Source organism: Pogona vitticeps, chromosome 2, assembly GCF_051106095.1.
Source record: "Pogona vitticeps strain Pit_001003342236 chromosome 2, PviZW2.1, whole genome shotgun sequence".
Lineage (NCBI taxonomy): Eukaryota > Metazoa > Chordata > Lepidosauria > Squamata > Agamidae > Pogona > Pogona vitticeps.
Genome location: NC_135784.1, coordinates 18,114,227 through 18,137,299, shown reverse-complemented (window position 1 = coordinate 18,137,299; position 23,073 = coordinate 18,114,227). Strand labels below are relative to the sequence as shown.

Here is a 23,073-nt window from a genome sequence, read left to right as displayed (position 1 = left end):
GACACACCTCCAGTGAGCCTTTCCATTCCTCCCTCTCCTGATCTGTCTCTATCAATATGCCTTCTACGCAGACACGACTTCCCTCCAGAATCTGTTCAGTGGAGGACGGCACACTGGCCTTCTCTCCTTCACAGTGGCCCTGGTTGAGCGACAAGCTGACTAACACTGCGATAGGTGTGCCATAGGCATCTTGTCCTTTTTGCTGGGCGGACTGCCCCAAGGGACTTATCCTCCCGTCACTACAGCCACTCGCACGTTTTTTAGACACGCAGAGCCTTGCCTGAGGCTGTCTGATACCTCTTTGGTATTGTTGTGGTTTTCCTGGGAGACCAAGCTTATTGGTGGTACCCCAAAGGAGAAGTTTTTCTGTCAAACTTTGTTCTGCCATCTCAATGCGTCACAGTGGCTGGAAGAAGTAAGCAAAGTGTGCGTCTTATATACCACCCCAGAGTGCTTAAGCCACTCACGGCAGGTGGCTTACAATTTAGGTATACAGGCTAAACATTGCCTGCTCATAGGGAGCTGTTACCAACCTTGGAAGGACGTAAAGCTGAGTCAACCCTGAGCTGCCTACCTGAGCCCAGGACTGAACTCGGGTCTTGAGCAGAGTTTTCGCTGCAGTGCTGCACTTTAACCTCTGTGCCACAAGGCTTAAAAGCACCTCAGTGGCAAAAAAATGAAAAAAAAAACATTTTTGAGACATTGTTACCACCTTTTTTTTATCTGTAAAAAACAACAACATTCCTTTACATGAGAGTTACACTGTTTACAATCACAGATTATTAACAACACACCTACAAACTGTTAAAAATACAGTGGTGCCCCGCATGACGACGATAATCCGTCCCGTGAAAATCGCTGTTTAGTGAAATCGTCGTCATGCGAAAACCCTTTCCCCATTGGAATGCACTGAAAACCGGTTTAATGCGTTCCAAATGGGAAAATACCTCATTGTCCAGTGAAGATCCCCCACAGGGAAGCCATTTTGCGAGCGCCGGTCAGCTGTAAAAATGGCTGCCCTGTGAAGCATGGGTCCGGAAAAGACAGAGCAGCCATTTTGCGGAGCCGAAAAAATAGTTTTGCGAACAAACGGTTCGCGAAGCACGGACCTAATCGATGTCCAGCAAAAATCCCCCATTGGAATGACTGTTTTGCGAATCGCTATAGCGACTGCAAAAAGTCATCGTCATGCGGATTTGTCATTTAGCGAGGTACCACTGTAGTTGAAAAGCAAAAGGGGGTGTAAATAAGGCCAGAAATCTGAGATGCAACTTTAGAGCGACTGTCTTGTATAAACAAAGAGAACAATGGTTGGTGCAAAGAAATAGAAGAGAACGACAATTCCAAGCGACTGGGCACGGCATGCAGTTACAACCCTTCAAGTGATAACATCAGAGAACACTTTTCTTGTGGGTCCACTTCTGTGAGCATTTCTAACACCATAAATAAAGCCCCCACTTCATTCTTATGAAGAACACAGACCTATACAGTGTAGCATGGAGACCCACCAGGAAACTTCCACAAGGCTTAACTTAACCACTTTAAAACATTAAGTCCTGCTGATCAGGACAGCAACAGCAGGTGTGCATTCAAAGACACACAGAACTGTAGAACTGAAAGGGAACCCAGGAGTCATCACATCCAAAGTCACACCGGAGCAGAACATCCACACCTAAGACACCGCTGACCAGAGGACATCCAAAATGTAGCCGTCCACTCCAAAGTAGTCCGTTCCATGGTCGAATAGCTCTGTGAGCAAGGAGCTGTCAGCGTGCCATCCTCTGAGAGGACTACAATGGAGGAAGAACAGGGTTGTAGGGAGGGGGTATTGGTGGAAATATAGCCGGGAGAGATAGAGAAGAAGGTGTCATTGGAGGTGTGTTTGGTGGATGACAAGGGGAAGAGCGTGATTTGATTGTATGGGAGGTATTAAACGAGGGGGAAAGCGCGCACATTTTCAACATAACGGACGAGCCGGGCAAAGGGAAGAGGGATCAAGTAGTCCAGACAGAGAGAGAGCCAGAACAGGAAGATGCGTTTGGAATCTTGAAGGACTTTCCAAATCTATGAACTGGGGGAGGATTACTCCCAGACCCAGAAGGTAAAGAAGTGAAGAGGGAGAATTTAGAGCCGCAGGAATGGACCAGCGTGGGGGGGAGGAGGGTGATTCGTCCCAATCACTCTTTGATCCAGCACCAGCGCGAGGGGGACTGGGCGAGACATCCCTGCTGCAACACGATCTGTGAGGAACGATCCAGAGATTAAAGGCACCAAAATAAAGGATGAGAGCTACAAATCACAAGCATTTGCAGACGACTTGGTGTTTATATTGAAAATAACATCGAGATTACTGGAAAAAAATCAATGAATTTGGAAAAGTAGCAGGATTGAAGATAAATAAAGAAAAAACTAAAGTCATAGTGAAAACTTAACAGCCAAGCAAAAAAATCAACTCTCAGAGATGTCAGATCTACAAATAGTTAAAAAAGTCAAGTACCTTGGAATATATTTAACTGCCAGATGTGTAACTATAAAAGAAGGTAATTATATAAAACTACTTAACCAAATAAAAATAGACCTAGAACAATGGAAAAACCTACAACTATCATTATTAGGAAGAACTGCAACAACCAAAATGAACATTTTGCCAACGCTACTCTTTTTGTTTCAAACAGTGCCAGTGAAAATAGAGAAGAAATACTTTGACGATTTAAACAAGGTGATATTAAAATATATTTGACAAGGGAAGAAAGCCAGAAACAAATTAAAAATGCTCCAAGAATCCAAGGAAAATGGAGGATTTGATTTACCAGACTGGACCTTATATAACCAATCACCTGTTCTAACTTGGCTGAAAGAATGGATTAGCCTGAAAAACAAAAGACTTCTGTATTTTGAAGGACATGATCTACAGTTGCGTTGGCATGCCTTTTTATGGTGTCAGAAAGCTAAAACTCATAGGTATTTCCAAAACCATTATATTAGAATCTCGCCGCTTTTTTATATAATATAATTTACTAATTTTTTTTGCAGATATTGAAACTTCATACTTTAGTTCTCTTAAATAAAGACCTCAAAATGCACTGAAAAAAGAAGAAGAAAGGAATGTTTAACCACTTTTGAGTACTTACTATTTGGAAAACTCTGAAAAGAGTAGCCGTTAAGTCAGAATTGACTTGACGGCACTTGGTTATTATATTATGACACCTTTTCTGATTAATAACTGGATAATTTAGTAAAACATTTTCAACAACCAAGTCTTCCTCTACCAATAGTATTTTTCTTTTCTGTGCAGTCTCCAATATGTCACAAGACTGGTTAACCAAGCAAAACATTTCCCATGCTCCTGGTCATTCTGAAGCTCATAATTCTTTGATGCCTCCAGTAGATTGATTTCAAGGGAAATATTTTCCTCCCAGCATTTGAAAGGATTCTCTCATCTGCATAGTCTCTCATATGCTGCTTTTGTGTTGTCCTATGTGAACTAGAATTAAACTCCAAAACTCTCACATTCCTGGCATTTTTATGATTTCTCCTCTGCGTGGACTCTCTGATGAGTCACAAGGTGTGAATTGTGGGCAAAACATCTCCCACACTTCTGACATTTATATGGTTTTTCTCCAGTGTGGACTCTATGGTGACTCACAAGGTATGAACTCTGAGCAAAACATTTCCCACACTCCTGGCATTTATACGGTTTTTCGCCTGTATGGAGTCTGCGATGAGCAGCAAGGTGTGAATTGTGAGCAAAACATTTACCACACTCCTGGCATTTGTATGGTTTTTCTCCTGTGTGGACTCTCAGATGAATCACAAGCTCTGACTTCCGAAGAAGACATTTCCCGCACTGCGGACATTTGTATGGTTTCTCTCCTGTGTGAACTCTCTGGTGGATGAGAAAATTTGAATTGTGAGCAAAACATTTGCCACACACTGTGCATTTGTATGGTTTCTCTCCCGTGTGGACTCTCTCATGCTTCAAAAGGGATGAACTGCAGGCAAAACCTTTTCCACATTCTTGGCATTTATACGGTTTCTCTCCTGTGTGGAACCTCTGATGAGTCACCAGGTTTGAACTGCGAGCAAAACATTTTCCACACTCTGGACATTTGTATGGTTTCTCTCCTGTGTGGACTCTCCGATGAGTTGAAAGATCTGATTTACGAAGAAAACTTTTCCCACACTCCTGGCATTCATAGGGTTTCTCTCCGGTGTGGACTCTATGATGAGTCACAAGGTGTGAACTGTGAGCAAAATATTTACCACACTCCTCACATTTGTATGGTTTATCTCCTGTGTGGACTCTCTCATGCCTCAAGAGGGCTGAACTGTAAGCAAAACATTTCCCACACTTCTGACATTTGTATGGTTTCTCTCCTGTATGAAATCTCTGATGAGTCACGAGGTTTGAACTGCGAGCAAAACATTTCCCACACTCTGGACATCTGTATGGCTTCTCTCCTGTGTGGACTCTTTCATGAGTCACCAGATCTGACTTCCGAAGAAAACATTTCCCACACTCTTGGCATTTGTACGGTTTCTCTACTGTGTGGATATTTTCATGCCTCAAAAGGATTGAACCCCATGGAAAATATTTTCCACACTCCTGGCCTCTGTAGGAATTCTCCCCTGTGTGGATTCTCTGATGATCCACAAGCTGTGAATGGCAACCAAAACATTTCTCACAGTCCGGACATTTGTACAATTTCTCTTCTGTCCAGACTTTCTGGAGAGTCAGAAGGTTTGAGTTCTGAGAAGAACATTTCACACAGTTCTGGCATTCACTCGGTCGTGCTCTCATGTGGATTCTCTGGTGAATGAGAAAACATGAATTCTGAGAGAAACATTTCCCACATTCCTGGCATTTGTATAGTTTCTGTTCTGTGTGGACTCTCTGATGCTTCATGAGGTATGATGATTTAAGAGCAAAACCTTTGCCACAATCCAGGCATTGTTTGACGTCCTCCCCTGTACAGGCTTTTTGGCAGCTCACAAGATCTGTTTTGCAGTGGTGAAAATGTTTTCCTGACTGTTCACACCTAAGGAACTTCTTTCCACTGTGGACCACTTCATGAAACAGAAGCATCCTCTTTGAGGCAAACGACTTCCAACAGACAGTGCACCGATACAACACCTCTGTGGTATTACTTTTCTTTTCTGCTGGAGTCCTCAGATGTCCAGGAAGTCCCCGTATGTGCATAAAACTCTTCCTATGCTTGGAGTGTGCCCTTTTCCTCCTCTTGTTGCCTGCTGGGGAAAAATGTGTGGAGAAAATATAAATCAAATGGACTAAAGTATATGTTAAAACCCTGAAAGAGGACTTCCTTCTCTTCATGGATGCCTGGCCCCTACTTTTTGATGTTTTCACATCTAGTGAAGGCCTTCCCCCCTCTCTTATGGAGTATTTTAAGAACCCCTTTTAGAATAGTATGATCCATATATCTGCAGGGGATCCGTTCCATGTCCATGGATGCTGAAAAACACCGATTAGAGCAAACACTATTTTAACAGTGAATGCTCCAGATACTGTACATCGTTGCTAAGCGAGGCACCACTGTAATTGCATTATTAATGCACAAGGTCCAAATTCAAACATTAAGACTGCTGAAGAAGCAACAAGAGTTTTTCTAGTAAATTAGAAAAAAACTGTGATTTTTTTTGCGGGGAGGGGGTTGTTTTATTAAACTGGCTTACCCAATCTGGCATCCTGATCCAGTTTCCCAATCTTGCCCGATTTGATATCTGAGATTTTCCTTTTGTCCAAAACCCGGGAGTCTTCCCTCAGCTCTGTTTCAGAAACGAGCTCAAGCTCTGGAACTGGAAATTAAGAAGAGAAAGAAAAAGACAAGAAAGAGTTCAAGCTCATCTTGTTTGTTTTCTATGCTCGGTGGGTGGATATAGAGACATCTGAGCCTTTGGCCATGATCACAAACTGCTCTGTCATCATTTGTTCTCCTCTCTGTATCATTATCCCAGTATCAGATGCATCACATTTAAAGCCCTCCTGGAAAGTTTTGCCATATTTCTAAGCAAATATGTTCTTCTCCTAAAGGTGGAAGCCTTGCCTTGCCTTGCTCTGCCTTCTCCTTTCCAGAGCATCACAGTCTGGCATCATCATCATCATCATCATCATCATCATCATCATCATCATCATCATCATCATCATCTGTTCTCACACAAGGTGACAAGAAAAAGCGTATGGTCAGTGGTCTTCACATGTCTTAGCCGGCTTTCTATTGCGTTCTTGGTCTTTAGGGAGGCAGCTTTCAAACTGCAAAACTTTCTTGCTTCCATTTAAAAAAAGTCTTACCCAAAGAGATTCCTAAGCTGGCCTCTGGGATTTCTTTTCCATCTGAAATCTGCAAGTCTTCCTTCCCATCCATGAGCTCAAGGGTTGGAACTGGAAGTACGGAAAAGAAGACAATAGCAAGGGTCAATAATAATCCAGAGAAGTACACTCTAATCACCATCCCTTCTTCTCATCCATGAGGAAACCAAGAATAGTGCCATCAGCACATCAGCAAGTACAGTGGTGCCTTGCTTTACGATCGCTCCGTTTAACGATGAAACCACATTACGACGAACATTTTGCGATTGCTTTATGATGTTTCCTATGGGGGAGTTTTGCTTTGCGATGATCAGTTCCCTGCTTCGGGAACCGATTCTTCACAAAATGATGATTTTCTAACAGTTGATTGGCGGTTTCAAAATGGCCACCGGGATGGATTCCTCACTGCACAGGCAGGGAAAATGGCTGCCCTATGGAGGATCTTCGCTGGACGGAGAGTTTCCAGCCCATCGGAACACATTAAACGTGTTTTAATGCGTTTCTATGGGCTTTTTAATTTCGCTTTACAATGTTTTTGTTCTACAGCGATTTCGCTGGAACGAATTAACGTCGTAATGTGAGGCACCACTGTACTTCTCAATCATCCCAGAGTGCAGGACATGTAACGATGGGCTCAAGTTAAAGGAAGCCAGATTTTGGTTGAATATCAGGAAAAACATCCTAACTTTTAGAGCAGTACGACAGTGGGACCAGTGAACTCTGGAGTTGGTGAGTCCTCCAACACTGGAGGCATTCAAGAGAAACTTGAGACAACCACCTGGCAGATATCCTTTGATTTGTACAGTATTCCTATGTTGAGCAGGGGATTAGACTGGATGGCCTTGTAGGCCCCTTCCAACTTCACTTTTCTATAATTCTATGATAAATGTGCATTTTGGACATTACATTAAATTAAATGTCATCGTCATAGGGACGTACGAAGCAAAGCCTTCTCGTTGGCTGTATGGATGGTCAATTAGGTAATCTTTTCACTTGATTCCTACACGTCTGCAAGACTCTTAGAGGGCAGCCTGCTGGTCAAAGGGTGTAATAAGTGGACCGAATGCATTTGGACCTCCTCCCATGGAGTTAGTGAATCAGATGAACCCTAAGGCTGGTCTGCGTTCTTCTACCTTCCTTCTCTCTTTTACACTCACCAAACCAATACAGAATGCTTGGTTCCCTTGATCACCCTTAAAACAAGTATTCATTCAGCGTCTGAGCCTGAGGCTTGGAAGAACAGCAATGAAACAACAAGAACTAGGTCTTGGAAGGATGTGTTGATAGAGGAATTTCCAATGACTAGGTGTGGATGGGAAAACTGGACAATGAAGAAAACAAACCTCCAAAACCATAAAGGATTCGTGTAAAATATTCAGTCCAACCCCTGTAAGGGTCAATCCATCGCTTGACAAGAGCAGGTCTTCATAGAAGCATAGGTCATGATCCAAGAGGAGACAATCTTTTCCTGCTAACCTCATCTGCATAACCTGTTTTGATTTTCAATACTCCAGTCTCTCTCTCTCTTGGCCATGAACCTGGACAGGAAGGAAGGAGGGTTAAAAAGACACTTATGCCCAAGGTTCTTCACCTTTCTATTCAGAACCTTGCAGTCACTTGAAATATGCTGATGGCACTATTTTTGGTTTTCCCATGGATGAGAAGGGATGGTGATCAGAAGGGTTCATGGATCTTGGCAAGCTCTTTACAGTAATTCCCCCCTATTTCCATGCCAGAAGACAGTTTTTAATTGCAACACCTCTGTGCTATTACTGCCAATGAAATATAGTTACAGTGGTGCCTCGCTTTACGATTGCCCCACTTTACGACAAAACCGCATTACGACAATCTTTTTGCAATCGCAATTGCTATCAAAAACAATGGTCTAAATGGAGTTTTTTCACTTTGCAATGATCGGTTCCCTGCTTCAGGAACCGATTCTTTGCAAAACGATGATTTTAAAACAGCTGATCGAAGGTTTCAAAATGGCTGCCGGGTAAACAAAATGGCTCCCCGCTGTTTTCTGTGACAGATTCCTCGCAAGAAAGGCAGCGAAAACGGCTGCCCTATGGTGGATCTTTGCTGGACGGTGAGTTTTGACCCCATTAGAACGCACTGAAGGGGTTTCAATGCATTTGAATGGGTTTTTTTCCACTTTACGATGTTTTCGCTTAACAGTGATGTTCCTGGAACGGATTATTGCCGTTAAGCGAGGCACCACTGTATTTGAATATATATCTTCCCATCTCTATTCCAAATCTTATAAGCTACAGACAAGATTTTTTTCCTAGGCCACCATGGCTAAGACACTGTCATTGTGTTTGCTCAAGTTGGCTTACCCCAAGAAGTGCTTGATCCAGTCTCTGAACTTTCTGGTTCAACCAACATCTGTGACTCTCCTCTCGGCACCATATCTGAGATGAGCTCGACATTTTCAACTGGAAGTTGGGAAAAGAAGGGAGCCATGAGGGCTAGGTGTGAGCCACCGGGATGGGCAATGGTTACGTGTGTTTGGGAAATTGCATTAAATTAAAAATCATAGCAATGGGACACAAAAAACATAGCTTCATCACAGTCATACAACTGATGAGTCAGATGGGTTTATTTGTTTATTTTTAACATTTTGCAAGTAGAGTCTGGAGCCTCTCTTATTCAGAGATTTAAATTTAAGAGTCTTTTTGCTACCGGACACGGATATACAGTACATAGACCCACATAAGCCATACATCACTGACAATAGGGGCACACTTAAGACATGTTTAGATTGTAAGTCACAGACCATAATACTAAGCATAGAATTATACCTGATATAAAATGTAGACTTAAGTCATAAGGCTAAGTACCACAGATAATTTTACTGTAATCGTTACATAGCTAGTGCGCTGTAGGAAACAGCAGGTTAGAATACAGTGGTGTCCCACATGACAACGATAATCCGTTCCGGGAAAATCGCTGTTAAGCGAAATTGTCATCATGTGAAAAGCTTTTCCCCATTGGAATACATTGAAACTCGTTTAATGCATTCCAATGGGGAAATTACCTCGTCGTCCAGCAAAGATCGCCCATAAGGGAAGCCCTTTTCCGAGCGCCAATCAGCTGTTAAAATGGCTATCCTGCGAAGCATGGATCCGGAAAACACAGGCCAGCCATTTTGCGGAGCCGGAAAAATCACCTTGCGAACAAACGGTTCGCGAAGCATGGACCTAATCACCGTCAAGTGGAGTACCCCCATAGGAAAGACTGTTTTGCAAATCGCTATAGCAATCGCAAAAAGTCACCGTCCTGCAGATTCGTCGTACAGCAGGGGCATCGTCTAGCAAGGTACCACTGCATAATAGTTGTTTGCCATCAAGTCCATTCTGACTTATGGTGACCCTTTCCAGGGTTTTCTAGGTAGAGAACACACAGAAGTGGTTTCCCCTTCCTTTTTTCTGGGGGTATTTCTGGGACTGTGCAGCTGGTCCAAGGCTACCCAGGCTGGCTCTTTTCCCAGGAGGCTCAGTGGGGGGGGGGGGAATCGAACTCCCAACCTCTGGCTCTGCAGCCAGGGACTTCAATCACTGAGCTATCCAGCCAGCATGTTGGAATAGGGCTCCGGAGTCCTGAATTCAAATCAGCCACTGAGGAGATGACAAGGTGACTCACCCTTTGAGAACCCCTACCAGTGTAGGTTGGAAGAGACACTATTAATGACAATGTTGAAATCAACTAGCGAGGAGGGGCTGTACCCTAGCAGCAACCTACGTCAGGTCAGGATTCTAAAGAGGAACCAAAAGGAGGAGCAGTCCCTGAAAAATAACTGCAGGTGTGATCTGCCCAGAGGTGTCAGGACGATACGTGGTATAAATGGAACAAACAACCACTCATAGATGGGAGGACGTGGCTTGCTGGTGGAGGCGGTTTGAAACTGGGCTCAGAGACAACCATTAGACTGGTTTGAGAATAATTAAGCTTAATTAGGTGATATCAATTAGGACACAGAGCAGTTAGAAGGAGAGTCATAGGCTCATAGAAATACAAATCAAAGTAGATCTGCCAGGTGGTTCTCCAAATTTCTCTTGAAGGCCTCCAGTGTGGGACCACTCACCACCTCTCGAGGTCATAGGTTCCATTTTCGTACTTCTCTAACAGTTAGGAGGTTTTTCCTAATATTCAGCCGAAATCTGGCTTCCTGTTAATTTGAGCCCATTGTCGCATGTCCTGCCATCATCACAGCCTTTCGAGTATTTGAGAAGTGCTATCGTCTCTCTCCTTCAGTCTTCTCTTTTCAAGGCTAAACATTATGGATCTCAAGGATTAACATTATTGATCTCTTAAGGGATCTCAAGATCTTGCCTTTAGCTCCAAGCACCTTCTCGGAAATGATGGTCACTGTGATTCTTACCATGCCTTATCTTACTTCTTTAAAGAAGCTTCTTTAATTTAACTGGGCTCCTGTCTGTGTCTGCAAAGTCCTCAAAGGGCAGGTCCAGGCCTATAATAATTGAATGTTATGCAGTTAAAAAACCTCACATCTGGTCTGGAATCCAGCTGCAAAACTACCTTACAGTGGTGCCTCGCTAGACGATAAACCATTCCATTGAAATAGCTGTTTAGCAAAATCATCGTCTAGCAAAAAGCATTTCCCCACTGGAATGCATTGAAACCTGTTTAATGTGTTCCAATGGGGAAGAATCGTTGTTGTCTAGTGAGGATCGGCCATAGGAAAGCCGCTTTGTGAACTGCTGATCAGCTGTTTAAATCGCTGTCTTGCGAAGCTTAGGTCCCGAAAACACCTGTTTTGCGAGCGTGGAGGGAGCTGTCAAAATCATCGTCCAGCGAAAATCAGTTTGCGAAGCGGGAACCAAACATTGTCCAGCGAAATTCCCCCATAGGAATCACTGTTTTGCGAATCGCTGTAGCGATCGCAAAAAGCCAACGTCTAGCGAAAAAACTGTCATGCGGGGTAACTGTCTAGCGAGGCACCACTATATATCTTTTATACTGACCACATCTGCATAAGTCGAAGTTGTTAGTTCCCTGAATTTGGAAGATATACTTTGGCTGATTCCATCAATAATTAAATTAGACTCTCTCTTTTTTGCCTTTACCTTACGCTATGTCTTGTTTAGCCTGTAGCTGGCAAAGAGCCACGGATCCCAAGCTGGCATCATTCAGAGAAATGGCTTGAGAAGTTTTGTGAATCTTCAGGGAGTTCATGAATCCATATTGGATGGGAAATCACTGCATATGAAGTTGCCTTCCTGTCCACCCTGATGGTTAAAACCACAGGGTTGTCCTCCGTTGGGTTCTAGATTAAATAAACCTTGAATTTTCACTAGAAGCCAAAAAGAAATAAACTCAGTGCGTACCGTGACAAGATGCCTTGCAAAAAACAGTGCTGAGAAAAGGCAACAGGAAAAGAGGAGGACCTAAAGTGAGATGGAGTGACTCAGGAAAAGAAGCCATAGCCTTTTAGTTTGCAAGACCTGAGCAGCGATAGCAGTGATATGACTTTTTTGGTAGCCATAAATTCACAGGATTGCCATAATTAGGAAATGATGTGAGGGTGCACAACAACAACAACAACAACAACAACAACAACAACAACAACAACAACAACAACAACAACAACAACAACAACAACAACAACAACAACAACAACAACAACAACAACATGCAGTGTGCAATCTACGTCTTGAGACTCAAGGCTGCAAAATGTCCCGTAATTTCTGAACGTTGCTGCCTGCCCTACCCCTAATTTGGTTGTCCTATTTAGCTTGACAGCAAGTTCTGGTCAACTCAAAAAGCTTGTTTTGTTTTTGCGGTACTGCGGCTGGTCTCCGGACTGCCCAAGTCTGGTTTTCCTTCCCCCAGAAACATCTAAAAACTAGAGAAGTGACTGGTGAAGATCCAGGAGGATATCAAAAGGGGCTGCAGATCATCTCTTTTGTGAAGGAAAGGAAACTTGGGAAAGTCCTGCAGAGATGGAAACAGAGGTTGGGAGTTCGATTCCTAACGGTGCCCCCTTGACGAGGGCTGGACTCGATGATCCCTAAGTTCCCTTCCAACTCTGCAGTTCTATGATTATTATTAACAGATGCTTTTAGCAGCTTTGAATTCTCCCTCTGGTGAGTGGGAGGGCATGTTTCTACTTTAGCCCATCCTTCTTGTCTCTACTTCGGTCGGCTTCTAAAGAACGCCCTCCTCCGCCTGATACACCGTCGGTCCCAAATTCTTGCTCCTCATCAGAACTGCATCTCTCCAGAATCCCTCAAGGGAGGCGTGGGCAACTATCAGCCCTACTGATCTTCTTGAACTGTGACTCCCACCATGGCTCCCCATCGGCCATACCAGGTTCAGCAGTGAATCTGCACGACCAAAGGCTCCCAAGTCATATTGTTAACCTTGTTACTGTTGTGCTTCTGATTGTACCGGGGAAGAAATATTATCGTCAGTAAGTGAAAGCGAAGGACTGACCAAGAGAAGTCACAATCCTAGTGTTCTCCTCCATGATTTCCCTGTGCAGAGCCCTCTGGTCACGATCCAGCAGCGCCCACTCCTCCTGGGTGAAACACACGGCCACCTCTTCGAAGGTCACTGGACTCTGGAAGAAACAAAGAATACCAGAACCGCTCAAAAGATTTGTACCTGGATGGGCCGATCTGTCCTTTTTTTTTCTTCCTGTTCCATGCATGAAGAAACTTGCATTTTTTTTGGGGGGGGGGGTAATTTTTCAATCTGGAAACAACGTTCTCATCCATCCGTACCCAGGAGTTGAACTGGGGACGGAGGAACCTTGAGCGCTTCCTGCGGATTTTCCCAGCGATCCTTCGCCTTCCCTGGCCTGCCTCTAGCCCATCCGAAGGAAGAAGTGGCGCCGACAGAATATTCAGTGGCCTCCGTCCAGTTCCTGTCAGAGAGACAAAGAGGGTTAGGGTTGCAGTTCCGTGAATTTATCTCAGAGACTGAGATGAGACTCCTAGAAACACCAAGCCAGAAAGTAACCCCTCGGAAAACGAGCGGACTTGCATTCCGGGAAAATGTCTACAATGGCACTGTGAGGCAGTATGTTTTAATGGTTGGAGTGTCAGATTGGGACTTTGGAGATTTGAGACCCTACTTCCCATGAAGCCATAAGGCTCGCTGGGTGATCTACAGGCTGGAACGCCTCAGCCTGAGTCACCTTACAGGACTGTTGGGTTGAATGAAGTGGAAAGGGAGAAAACCATGAGGACCTAACAGGACTCAAGGCAATACAGTCGTGCCCTGCTTAACGATTACCCCGCATTATGATGAATCTGCTTCACGACAATGTTTTTGCGATTGCCGTATGGAGGATCTTTGCTGGACAGTGAGTTTTTAGCCTATTGGAATGCATTAACTGGGTTTTAATGCGTTTTTAAATTTCGCTTTATGGCATTTTCGCTCTACAGCGATTTCGCTGGAACGAATTAATGTCGTTAAGTGAGGCACTACTGTAAATGCAACTAACAGCTGGCTGGATAGTTCAGTGATTTAGATCTCCAGTTGGGAAGCCAAAGGTCGGGAGTTCGATTCTACCCTGGGCCTCCTGTGAGTTAAGCCAGCCTGCGTCGCCTTGGGTGAGCTGCAGAGTCCCAGGAGAAGGAAATGGGAAACCACTTCTAACTGTGTTCCCTACTTGGAATAACTCAGAACTGACTTGGTAGGATATGATTATTATTACTGATAAATAAGAAAAAAATGATGTAAATGATGTGCCAGGAGGTCACATTCTGTCCCACGCTTAATTTTTTATTGAGATGCTCTCTACTTGTTTTGGGGTGAAAATGCTTCTCTGCTCGTTTGATCGTTGGGCCACAAATCAAAAGGTCTTCTTCCCCTTTATATGAAGTCTTTAAGCACTGGGAATTAAACTGGAATACTGAACAGTGGGAGAATCTCGGGGAAATAGAAAAGCAGCAAAAAGATGTCTTCCATACTTCCAACAGGGAGACCAAGCTGGAAAACACACCGTTCCATCATTAATCCTTACCCTGCATGGTGGCCTTTCTGTCATCACCCGGCTTCGACCCCTTCCGCAGGGAAATCTGTCTGGTATCCCATGAAGTCCTCTTTGCCACAGGCCAGCCAGACTGAGCCTCCACAGACAGATTTGAGACAGGGAGGTTCTAAGACATGGAATTGGGTAAAAAAGCAAATTACAGAGGTAGAAATCTTGGTGGGTGGTGTTTGGACAGGGGAGGTCTTTGGTCAATTCAGACAAGAGTTATGAAATGTTTTCCCTCACATTCTTGATCCCTTAGGATAAATATGGGCAACCTCTGGAGTATGTGTGTATGTGTGTGGGGGGGGTGCATCCTCTGTCTGTGTTCCCTGGGGCCGCCCCCTCCCAGAGCAGCCACCACCACATCAAATTGGGTGCCTTGGGAAGCCCACCAAAATCCCACAGAACTTCCTTTGAAAACAAGGTGCTTTTATGGTGGAATGGTTACAATGCAAGGCTTCTTGCCTCACCTGGAAGTCACTTAATAGACACCAAAGTGAAGTAGGAAGATCAAAGAACAATCCAGTAAAATGGGGCTACTTGGATACAGGATGAATTTTCTGGGACTACAAAGAAACTCCATCCATGCAGCATTTATGGGCACGCAATTTATGTCCCACCACCACATGTACGGAAGAGGATTAATGACCAAGATACCGCTATTGAAATAGCCTGCTTCTGGTCAAAAAGCAGTCTAACGATCTAAACTTTTAAATTTTAACTATATTTCATAGACATCCATAATTTTTAATTGTGCAACACTTTGATATGAAGAAAGAAAACTATAATCGGAACCCATGACCTCAGGAGGTGGTAAGCACTCCCGACGCTGGAGGCCTTCAAGAGAAAATTAAGACAACCCTCTGCCAGATCTGCTTTGATTTGGATTCCTGCCTTGAGCAAGGGGTTGGACTGGATGGCCTTAAGAGGCCCCTTCCAACTCGGTGACTCTTTCTAGAAGCTTCTGGGACCATAATTCCACCTGAAAGCAAGATACAACACCCCCCCCCCACACACACACATGCTTTGCTTTCAAAGGCTACTGCCTTCGAAATCCAACAATAAATTTGGCAACAGCAGTGCAGGAGGAACAGCGTGGGGAGAAAGGGGTTAAAAGGATGGCAGGTGGCCATCTCTGCCTTAGAGCCACTAGGATGCTCTCACCTGTTGCTTTCTCTGCCTTTTGTCCTCTCGCCAACTCAGGAGGAAGCCTTCGGCCAGGGCCACGGCCTGGGAACTGGTCTCCGCTCCACATTCCCTCACCCAGCTGGACATCTCCGGGGGAAGGATGGCCAGGAACTGCTCCAGGATCACCAGGTCCAGGATCTGTTTTTTGGTCTGTTGCTCTGGCTTCAGCCACTGGCGGCAAAGATGATGGAGTCGGGCGCAAGCCTCTCGGGGCCCCTTGGCCTCCTCGTAGGAGAAACGCCTGAAGGACGTCTGCTGTAAATCCGAGCTGGCAATGTTTTCCTCCAGGGCGATTCCCTCCCAGATTTCCCCACTGCTCCCGCTTTTGATGGCAACCGGGGCTCCTCCTGCTTCAGAGCCAGGTGAGTCTTGCTCCATCATCCTTAATCAGTAACCCAGTGAAGCCTGCGGCAGAATCAGAAAAGCCCCAGCCTCTTCTTTCTCCGGCCAAAGAGGGAGAGGGCTACGAATGCTCTAGAAAGCCAAGGCGTTGCTCTGTTAATCATGGTCACGTCGTACGTACGAGCAAGACAGAACGTGGAAGAGCTCAGCTAGCAACCGAGCGCTTGTCCCTGAAGGAAAAAGCAGGAGAAAGCCAGAGCTCAAATGGAGATTAGAAACTGAGAGAGGGTCTTTTTTTCTGAGATCCACAGAGCACAGTTCAGAGGGAGACACAGAACGACTCAGCCCTCAATAGGCCCATATAATAATGAATAACAGTCTGTCCTCCATTTGATTCTGACCGAGTTTGACCTTTCTCAGGGTTTTCTAGATAATAAAATACTCAGAAGTGGTTTACCAGCTCTCGTTCCGTTCAGGGTTTTCCGGGACTGTGCAGATGGCCCAAAGCTACCCAGGCTGGCTCTTCTCCCAGGAGGCCCAGTGGGAGGAATCGAACTCATGACCCCCAGCTCTACAGCCTGTTTTTCTAGTTCCGTGAGCTATCCAACTTAGCATGGATCCCTCTGCCCACCTCCTGCACCACTCCTCAACCACAAGGAACCATTGGAGGTTAAAAAAAAAAGCAATGAACAGATGTAGTTACTGTATTTTTAGAATATTAAAAGAAAAATTGTTATTGTTTTCAGACCGTGGTTAAGTGAATCAACAGATACTAACCCCACGGATAAGGGCCCTACTGTATTCAAAGTGTGGCCTTGGAGGACAGCTTTCTGGTTACTGTAGACTTCCAAAAGGACAAGGAAATGTATCCTAGATCAAATCAAGCCTGAACTTTTACTAAAAGCTTAAATTATTAAACTTCGGGGTGCTTTGGACATGTCACGAGAAGACAAGAATCCCAGCATAGGGAGAAAGGGGAGTAGGAAAAGAGGGGGGGACCTAATGTGAGGTGGACTGACTAAAAAAAGAACCCATGGCCTTTAGTTTGTGAGGCCCAAGCAAAGGGTTGTAATACACCCGAAGCAACTTTATGGGCTCGTAAGAACAACAGAGTAGCCCAGTTGTAGTGGTGTGGTGGATAGAAGGATGGACCAGGACTCAAGAGGCTTGAGTTCGAATCCCCGCTTATTGGGGGAGTGGAACTGATAAAAACACCCCTCTCGCTTATCCTGAAAACCCCGTTAGGGTCACTATAAGTCAGTTCCGACTTGACGGGACATCACCATAAAAACAACACAAATTATTTGCCTAATTTGGGAGTGGTGGCTGGGGCTTCTTTCCCCTGGGCTGAGCTAGGCACTCGGGGTCTCTCCCGCTCCCCAAGGCCCCTCGGGATCCCCAGAAGGCAGATCCAGCCTAGGCAGGCCTCGGAAGAGCCAAAGGGCCCCCTTCCCGCCGGAAGCATTCATTCATTTATTTTTATTTTTATTTGATTTATTTGATTTATATCCCGCCCATCTGGTCTATATACGACCACTCTGGGCGGCTTCCAATGTAACATATATACAATAAAAAAACACAGAAATTTTACATAAGACAAGCAATAACAAATACAATACAGTGGGGTCTCTACTTAAGAACGTCTCTACTTAAGAACAATCCAACTTAAGAACAGCTCCATTTGCTAAATTTTGCTTCTACTTGAGAACAGAAAGCCAAGATAAGAACAGGGAAAAAAACCTTTCCTGCCCTTTTTTTTAACCTTAGGTCATCTTAGGTTAAAAAAAAATTCTCCCCCTAGTGGTAGAGTACATATTAACCAGCTTTGCATTAGTTCCTATGGGAACTAATGCTTCAATGTACGAACGCACCTCTACATAACAAAAAAACAGCCAGAACGGATTAATTGGTTTTCAGTCCATTCCTATGGGAAATTTTGCTTCAATTTAAGAACGTTTCAACTTAAGAACACCATTCCAAAATGGATTAAGTTCTTAAGTAGAGGTTCGACTGTAGTTTCTATGGACGGAAAAGAGCAGATACGGATTAAATGGTTTTCAATGCATTCCTATGGGAAATGCAGATTCAACATAAGAACTTTTCACCTTGAGAACCACCTTCCAATACAGATTAAGTTCTTCAGTAGAGACCCCACTGTACTAAAAGCAGATAATAACTAAATAATTAAAAGAAGCGGTACTCCTCTTGGAAAAGGGGGCACTTGATATTGGGGACACCCACCCCTCTCGGGTTCCCTTTGTCTCTAGGGAATGCCAACTCGCACACATTTAACCCGTAATGGCCATTTGGGATGGCTAGTTTTCCCAAGCTATGGGTAAAGAAACACCCTTCCCACTGCATCGAGTTTGGGCTTCTCACGTGCTGGGATCGGACCCCCTATGAATGAGTGGTCTCCAAGGGCAGTGAAAGGTTGAGGGCAGGAAAAGAGGGAGATCCCCAATGCGAGACGGATTTTCTCCCTAAAGGAAGCCACAGGTTTGAAGTTTGCAAGAGCTGAGCAGGGGAGAACGTTTTAGAGACCCGCTCATTAATAGGGTTGCCATAAGTCTGCCCCGACACGATGGCACATGCCAACCACAGCAAGCGGTCCTGTCGTGCAAACAGGGCTATCCAGGGTCACGCCAACCCGGAAGCCGTGGCTTCCTTTTTTTTCCCCTGGTGTTTTATTTTTATTATTATTATTTATTTTTAATTTTTGACAAGAAAATAAAAAGGAAGAGAAAAAGGAAAAAAAAGGAACTAACCCCTAAAGCTAACCCCACCCCCCTTTGGAGTCCGGGACTCCAGCTTCGTAAACCTATCTGCTCCCCCAATTTCATTTCCAGTATGTGTTAAGTACACGTCATAAACTTTGCCCTACACTCCTGTCTTCTTCTGGGCCCAAGAATATATTAGTTCCCAGCTTTATTTTACATAGTCTCTTGGTTATTCCCGTAGTGCTTCTGATAGAGTGTCCAGTTCTGCTGTATCCCATAATTTCTTTAATACTGCTGTCGGAACCTCTTCGGTTTTCCATTTTTGGGCCCAGAGTAGTCTAGCTGCTGTGAGTATATATATATATATATATATATAAGACAATGCTTCAATTTATTATCATTAATGCCTGATATGACATTCAATAATGCCATTTCAGGTTTTATATCTAATTTCTGCTGGGTAATTTCTTTTGCTACACCCCGTACCTGTGTCAAATAATTTTTGACCTTTTCGCATGTCCACCACATGTGATAATAAGTTCCTGCGTTCTTTTTACATTTCCACATATATTGCTGCTGCCCTCTGATATTTTTGCTAATCTTACAGGTGTGTAATGCCATCTATAAAACATTTTAAGGCTATTTTCTCTAAGATTTGCTGGTTTCAGGATCTTATAGCTTTCTTTCCACATCTTAGTCCAGAGGACTAAGACTAAGAGGCCGTGGCTTCCTTGATGGACTGAGTCTCTCTCACACGCCGTCCTCTTCCCTGCCCCTGCTGCTGCATTTTTGCATCCTGCATACACACACATATGCACAGCCATGGTGAGAGGCAACCTAACCAGGCATAGATAGGGGGCAACCCACAGAAATTCACCACTGCATTGGACAGCATGCAAGTATGAATAACCAATACTTCTTTTTTTTTTTAAATTCCTCTTGAGGTTTCCATTGACTTGAGATCATTATAAGAATTAATTGCTTTTATCCATGTGTTTCCCCTCCTTTGTTCTGCAGGAGGGGCCCTGCCGTTGGGGCAGGGGTGGGCCACCACCCAGCCACCCACCTTCCTCTCCTAAAAGCCCCAGGGGTGGGGTTGGTGGACTCACCCAGGACGTTCCCCCAGCCGCCAGAAAAGAGACACACACACACACACCCGGCCAAGCGCCGCGGGGAGCTAAGAAAGAGACCCACATACACACCCCTCTCCAGCCAGCTTTCCTTTTCATCTAGGAAGTCCAACTCGGTGGGTTTAACCCCTTAGTGTTGTTGCTGTTGTTTAGTCGTTTAGTCGTGTCCGACTCTTCGTGACCCCATGGACCAGAGCACGCCAGGCCCTCCTATCTTCCACTGCCTCCCAGGGTTGGGTCAAATCCATGTTAGTAGCTTCAGCGACACTGTCCAACCATCTCATCCTCGGTCGTCCCCTTCTCCTCCTGCCTTCACACTTTCCCAACATCAGGGTCTTTTCCAAGGACTCTTTTCTTCTCATGAGATGGCCAAAGTATTGGAGCCTCAGCTTCAGGATCTGTCCTTCCAGTGAGCACTCAGGGTTGATTTCCTTTAGAATTGATAGGTTTGTTCTCCTTGCAGTCCAGGGGACTCTCAAGAGCCTCCTCCAGCACCACAATTCAAAGTGTTAGGGGGGAAAAAACGAGGAGCCAGAGCCGATCTTTAAATAATCATACTGTACTGCGAAAGTATGGCGAGGAAGAAACAACTGTTTGACACAGCCAAAGAGATATTGCAATTTTTAAAAATAATACTGCCATACCTAGGGATCAAATTTTGCTACACTTGGGTTATGTACACAATCCTGGCCCCCTTCCATGCCCCCATTCAATGGCCAGAATCCTCCCCTACTCCAGGTGGATCACGTTCAGTCCAAACTCTCCACTATGACCTGTCCGTCTTGGGTGTCCCTGCACGGCATAGTCCATAACTTCTCTGAATAACTCAAGCCCCTTTGCCACGACAAGGCAGCAATCCGAGAAGTGGTCCTCTCCCTTAGCATAGTGAATTACACTAGAGTAGGCCCATCGCATCCAGGAGGATGTGGTGAATCAACATCTCTGTATGTTCCGTGGATTAAAACTCTAACTGCTACTTACTTACTGGTGGGGCTTTTTAACTATGAAAAAGTCTTTAATTTATATAAACCTCTCCCCTACACATTCTGAATGCTGAACTCCGGGAGGCAATGGAAGACAGGAGGGCCTGGCGTGCTCTGGTCCATGGGGTCATGAAGAGTCGGACACGACTTAACAACTAAACAGCAACAACAACCCGATGAATCGGCCATTCCACAGAAGTGGTGTTAACCAAGATTTAAGTTCATCACCCTTACTGTCAAAAAGGGATTTGTTATGGTTCGAGGAGTGCAAGAAACTGAATTAGTTGTTAATGTTGAAATTGATAAGCTGTTTAAAAATAAAGACGCGTTGTTAGAAGTTCCTGATGTGCCTGAGTCATCCTTATGCTGAGACATGACAGAAAGAAATAAGGGATCTGCACAGAATCACAGCATCATAGGTCCCAACTTAAAGCAGAGCCATTTGAATAAATGGAACATATAGAGGAACTGACTCTTTAAATCCCCCTTGACTCAATGGCCTTACTCTAATTCAATTTACTGTGCTAAAGTGAAAAGATTTTGGCCAATGATTTTTTTAAAATAGATTCTTGAGAAACTTGAGGATGTGGGGCAGCCTTAAAAAAATACAACCCATGGTAATGGATTGGAAATTCAGCAAGCCTAATTGATAACATTTCCATTTGAAAAAAAATTTTCTCAGTATGGCAGATGGATTTGTGACATTGCATAAAATAATTCCTTACTAGTCCCAGAGCCTTCTCCATCTATCAGTTATCTATTCAATCAAGACAACAGAGGAGGCGGAAATCACAAGACAACCAAAATTCGGAACGCCGGCTCTGAACAAAAAGATCTTCCAAGTGTAAGGATGTGAAGGGACACTTAGAGATCCAGGCCAAGGTTATTCATGTTGTGGTGTTTCTAGTTCCTGTGTACAGATATGAAAGCAAGACAATGAAGATAAATGCCTGTAAAAAACCAATGATTCATATGAAATATAATGTTGGAAAAAAGAGCTCTGTGGAAATCATAGACTGCCAGAAAGAGTCCATCAAGCCTGGACTCTCTCTAGACTGTACTGAAGCTATTGCACTTCAGATTTATCAACCAAGATCCAGTTGCCATTTGTGCAGGGTAAATTTACATGGGTGGAAACAACTGATCTTGCAGAGTTCTATTGCACAAAGTTGCACAACGTTGCCGGCAGAACTGCTAGTGGTATATAGTTTCTGCAGTTGTGGATTTGACAACCACTTGAATTACCCTGGTGAAACTACGCAACAGGATTTGGGCCGTTGTAAAGACAAGGCTCTTTGAAAGAGAGAGGAGAAAGACCAAATACGAGATGAATTGAGACCTTCCAGAGGTCATTAATTCACAGTATAAACCAAAGTGAGAAGCACCTTGACTAGCTTGTTACAAGAATGTGGAAAAGTGTTGCTTTGGGTTCAGACCTTATGAACCACCGGAGGCTTCAAATTTAACCACATTCTGCAGAAGAATACAACTTACATGGAATGATTGATGTACATGGCTCTCCCCGGACATCTAGAGCTGCCATTTGCTCATTCCTATCCTGGATTAGTGTTCAACACTTGGCCCATGACTTTTGCATCTTACTTCCATATGCACTGTGTACCACGTGAGGTGACTATATCCCCGATTGTGTCTAATGGTAGGGATGGCCCAGCACCCTGTTCTAGGATGAGAGGCAAGGAACCATCTGTCCTGACACCCTTTTGACTAAGTGTAGGAACAACAGAGGCACCCCTAGGCTGGAAGAGAGATCTGTTGTTGTTGTTTAGTCATGTCCGACTCTTCATGACCCCCATGGACCAGAGCACGCCAGGCCCTCCTGTCTTCCACTGCTTCCCGGAGTCAAATTCATTTTGGTGGCTTCGATGACACTGTCCAGCCATCTCGTCCTCTGTCATCCCCTTCTACTCTTGCCTTCTTGGATTGCTGCCTTGTCATGGCGAAGGGGATTGAGTAATTCAGAGATAGCTATGAGCTATGCCGTGCAGGGACATCCAAGACGGACAGGTCATAGTGGAGAGTTTATTTATTTATTTGATTTATATCCCGCCCATCTGGTCTGTTTGACCACTCAGTATTCTGACTCAATGCGATCGACCTGGCGCAGGAACTCGCAAGCCACTCCAGTATCTTCGCCAAGAAAACGCCATGGGCAGAAACAAAAGGCTAAAAGAGAAATCTAAGACTGCCCAACTCGTATTCCCAGGGTGTGCAATTATTTCTCTCTGAGGGGATGACAAAGACAGAGAAGGAAAAGCTGAGGAAGGTTGCAGAAGGTTTATCTTCCTGGCAGGCTAAACCCTTTCCGACCATGACCTCAGGTCACAAAACTCTGCGGCTCATCCATGTCCTCAGGCGG

At 44.5% G+C, this 23,073-nt stretch overlaps 1 protein-coding gene across 1 annotated transcript; it reads right to left on the bottom strand.

Moving 5' to 3' along the window:
* Nucleotides 1-691: 691 nt before the first annotated feature.
* LOC110069881 (uncharacterized) lies at nucleotides 692-22,846 on the bottom strand. The gene is made up of 9 exons (XM_078388077.1): nucleotides 19,693-22,846; nucleotides 15,501-16,096; nucleotides 14,325-14,460; nucleotides 13,078-13,220; nucleotides 12,788-12,914; nucleotides 8,668-8,766; nucleotides 6,311-6,400; nucleotides 5,695-5,817; nucleotides 692-5,250 (listed from the first exon to the last, which is right to left on the bottom strand). The coding sequence occupies exons 2-9, from the start codon at nucleotides 15,903-15,905 to the stop codon at nucleotides 3,524-3,526; spliced, it is 2,850 nt and encodes a 949-aa protein (XP_078244203.1). The 5' UTR covers nucleotides 15,906-16,096; nucleotides 19,693-22,846; the 3' UTR covers nucleotides 692-3,523.
* Between the last annotated feature and the right edge of the window lie 227 nt (nucleotides 22,847-23,073).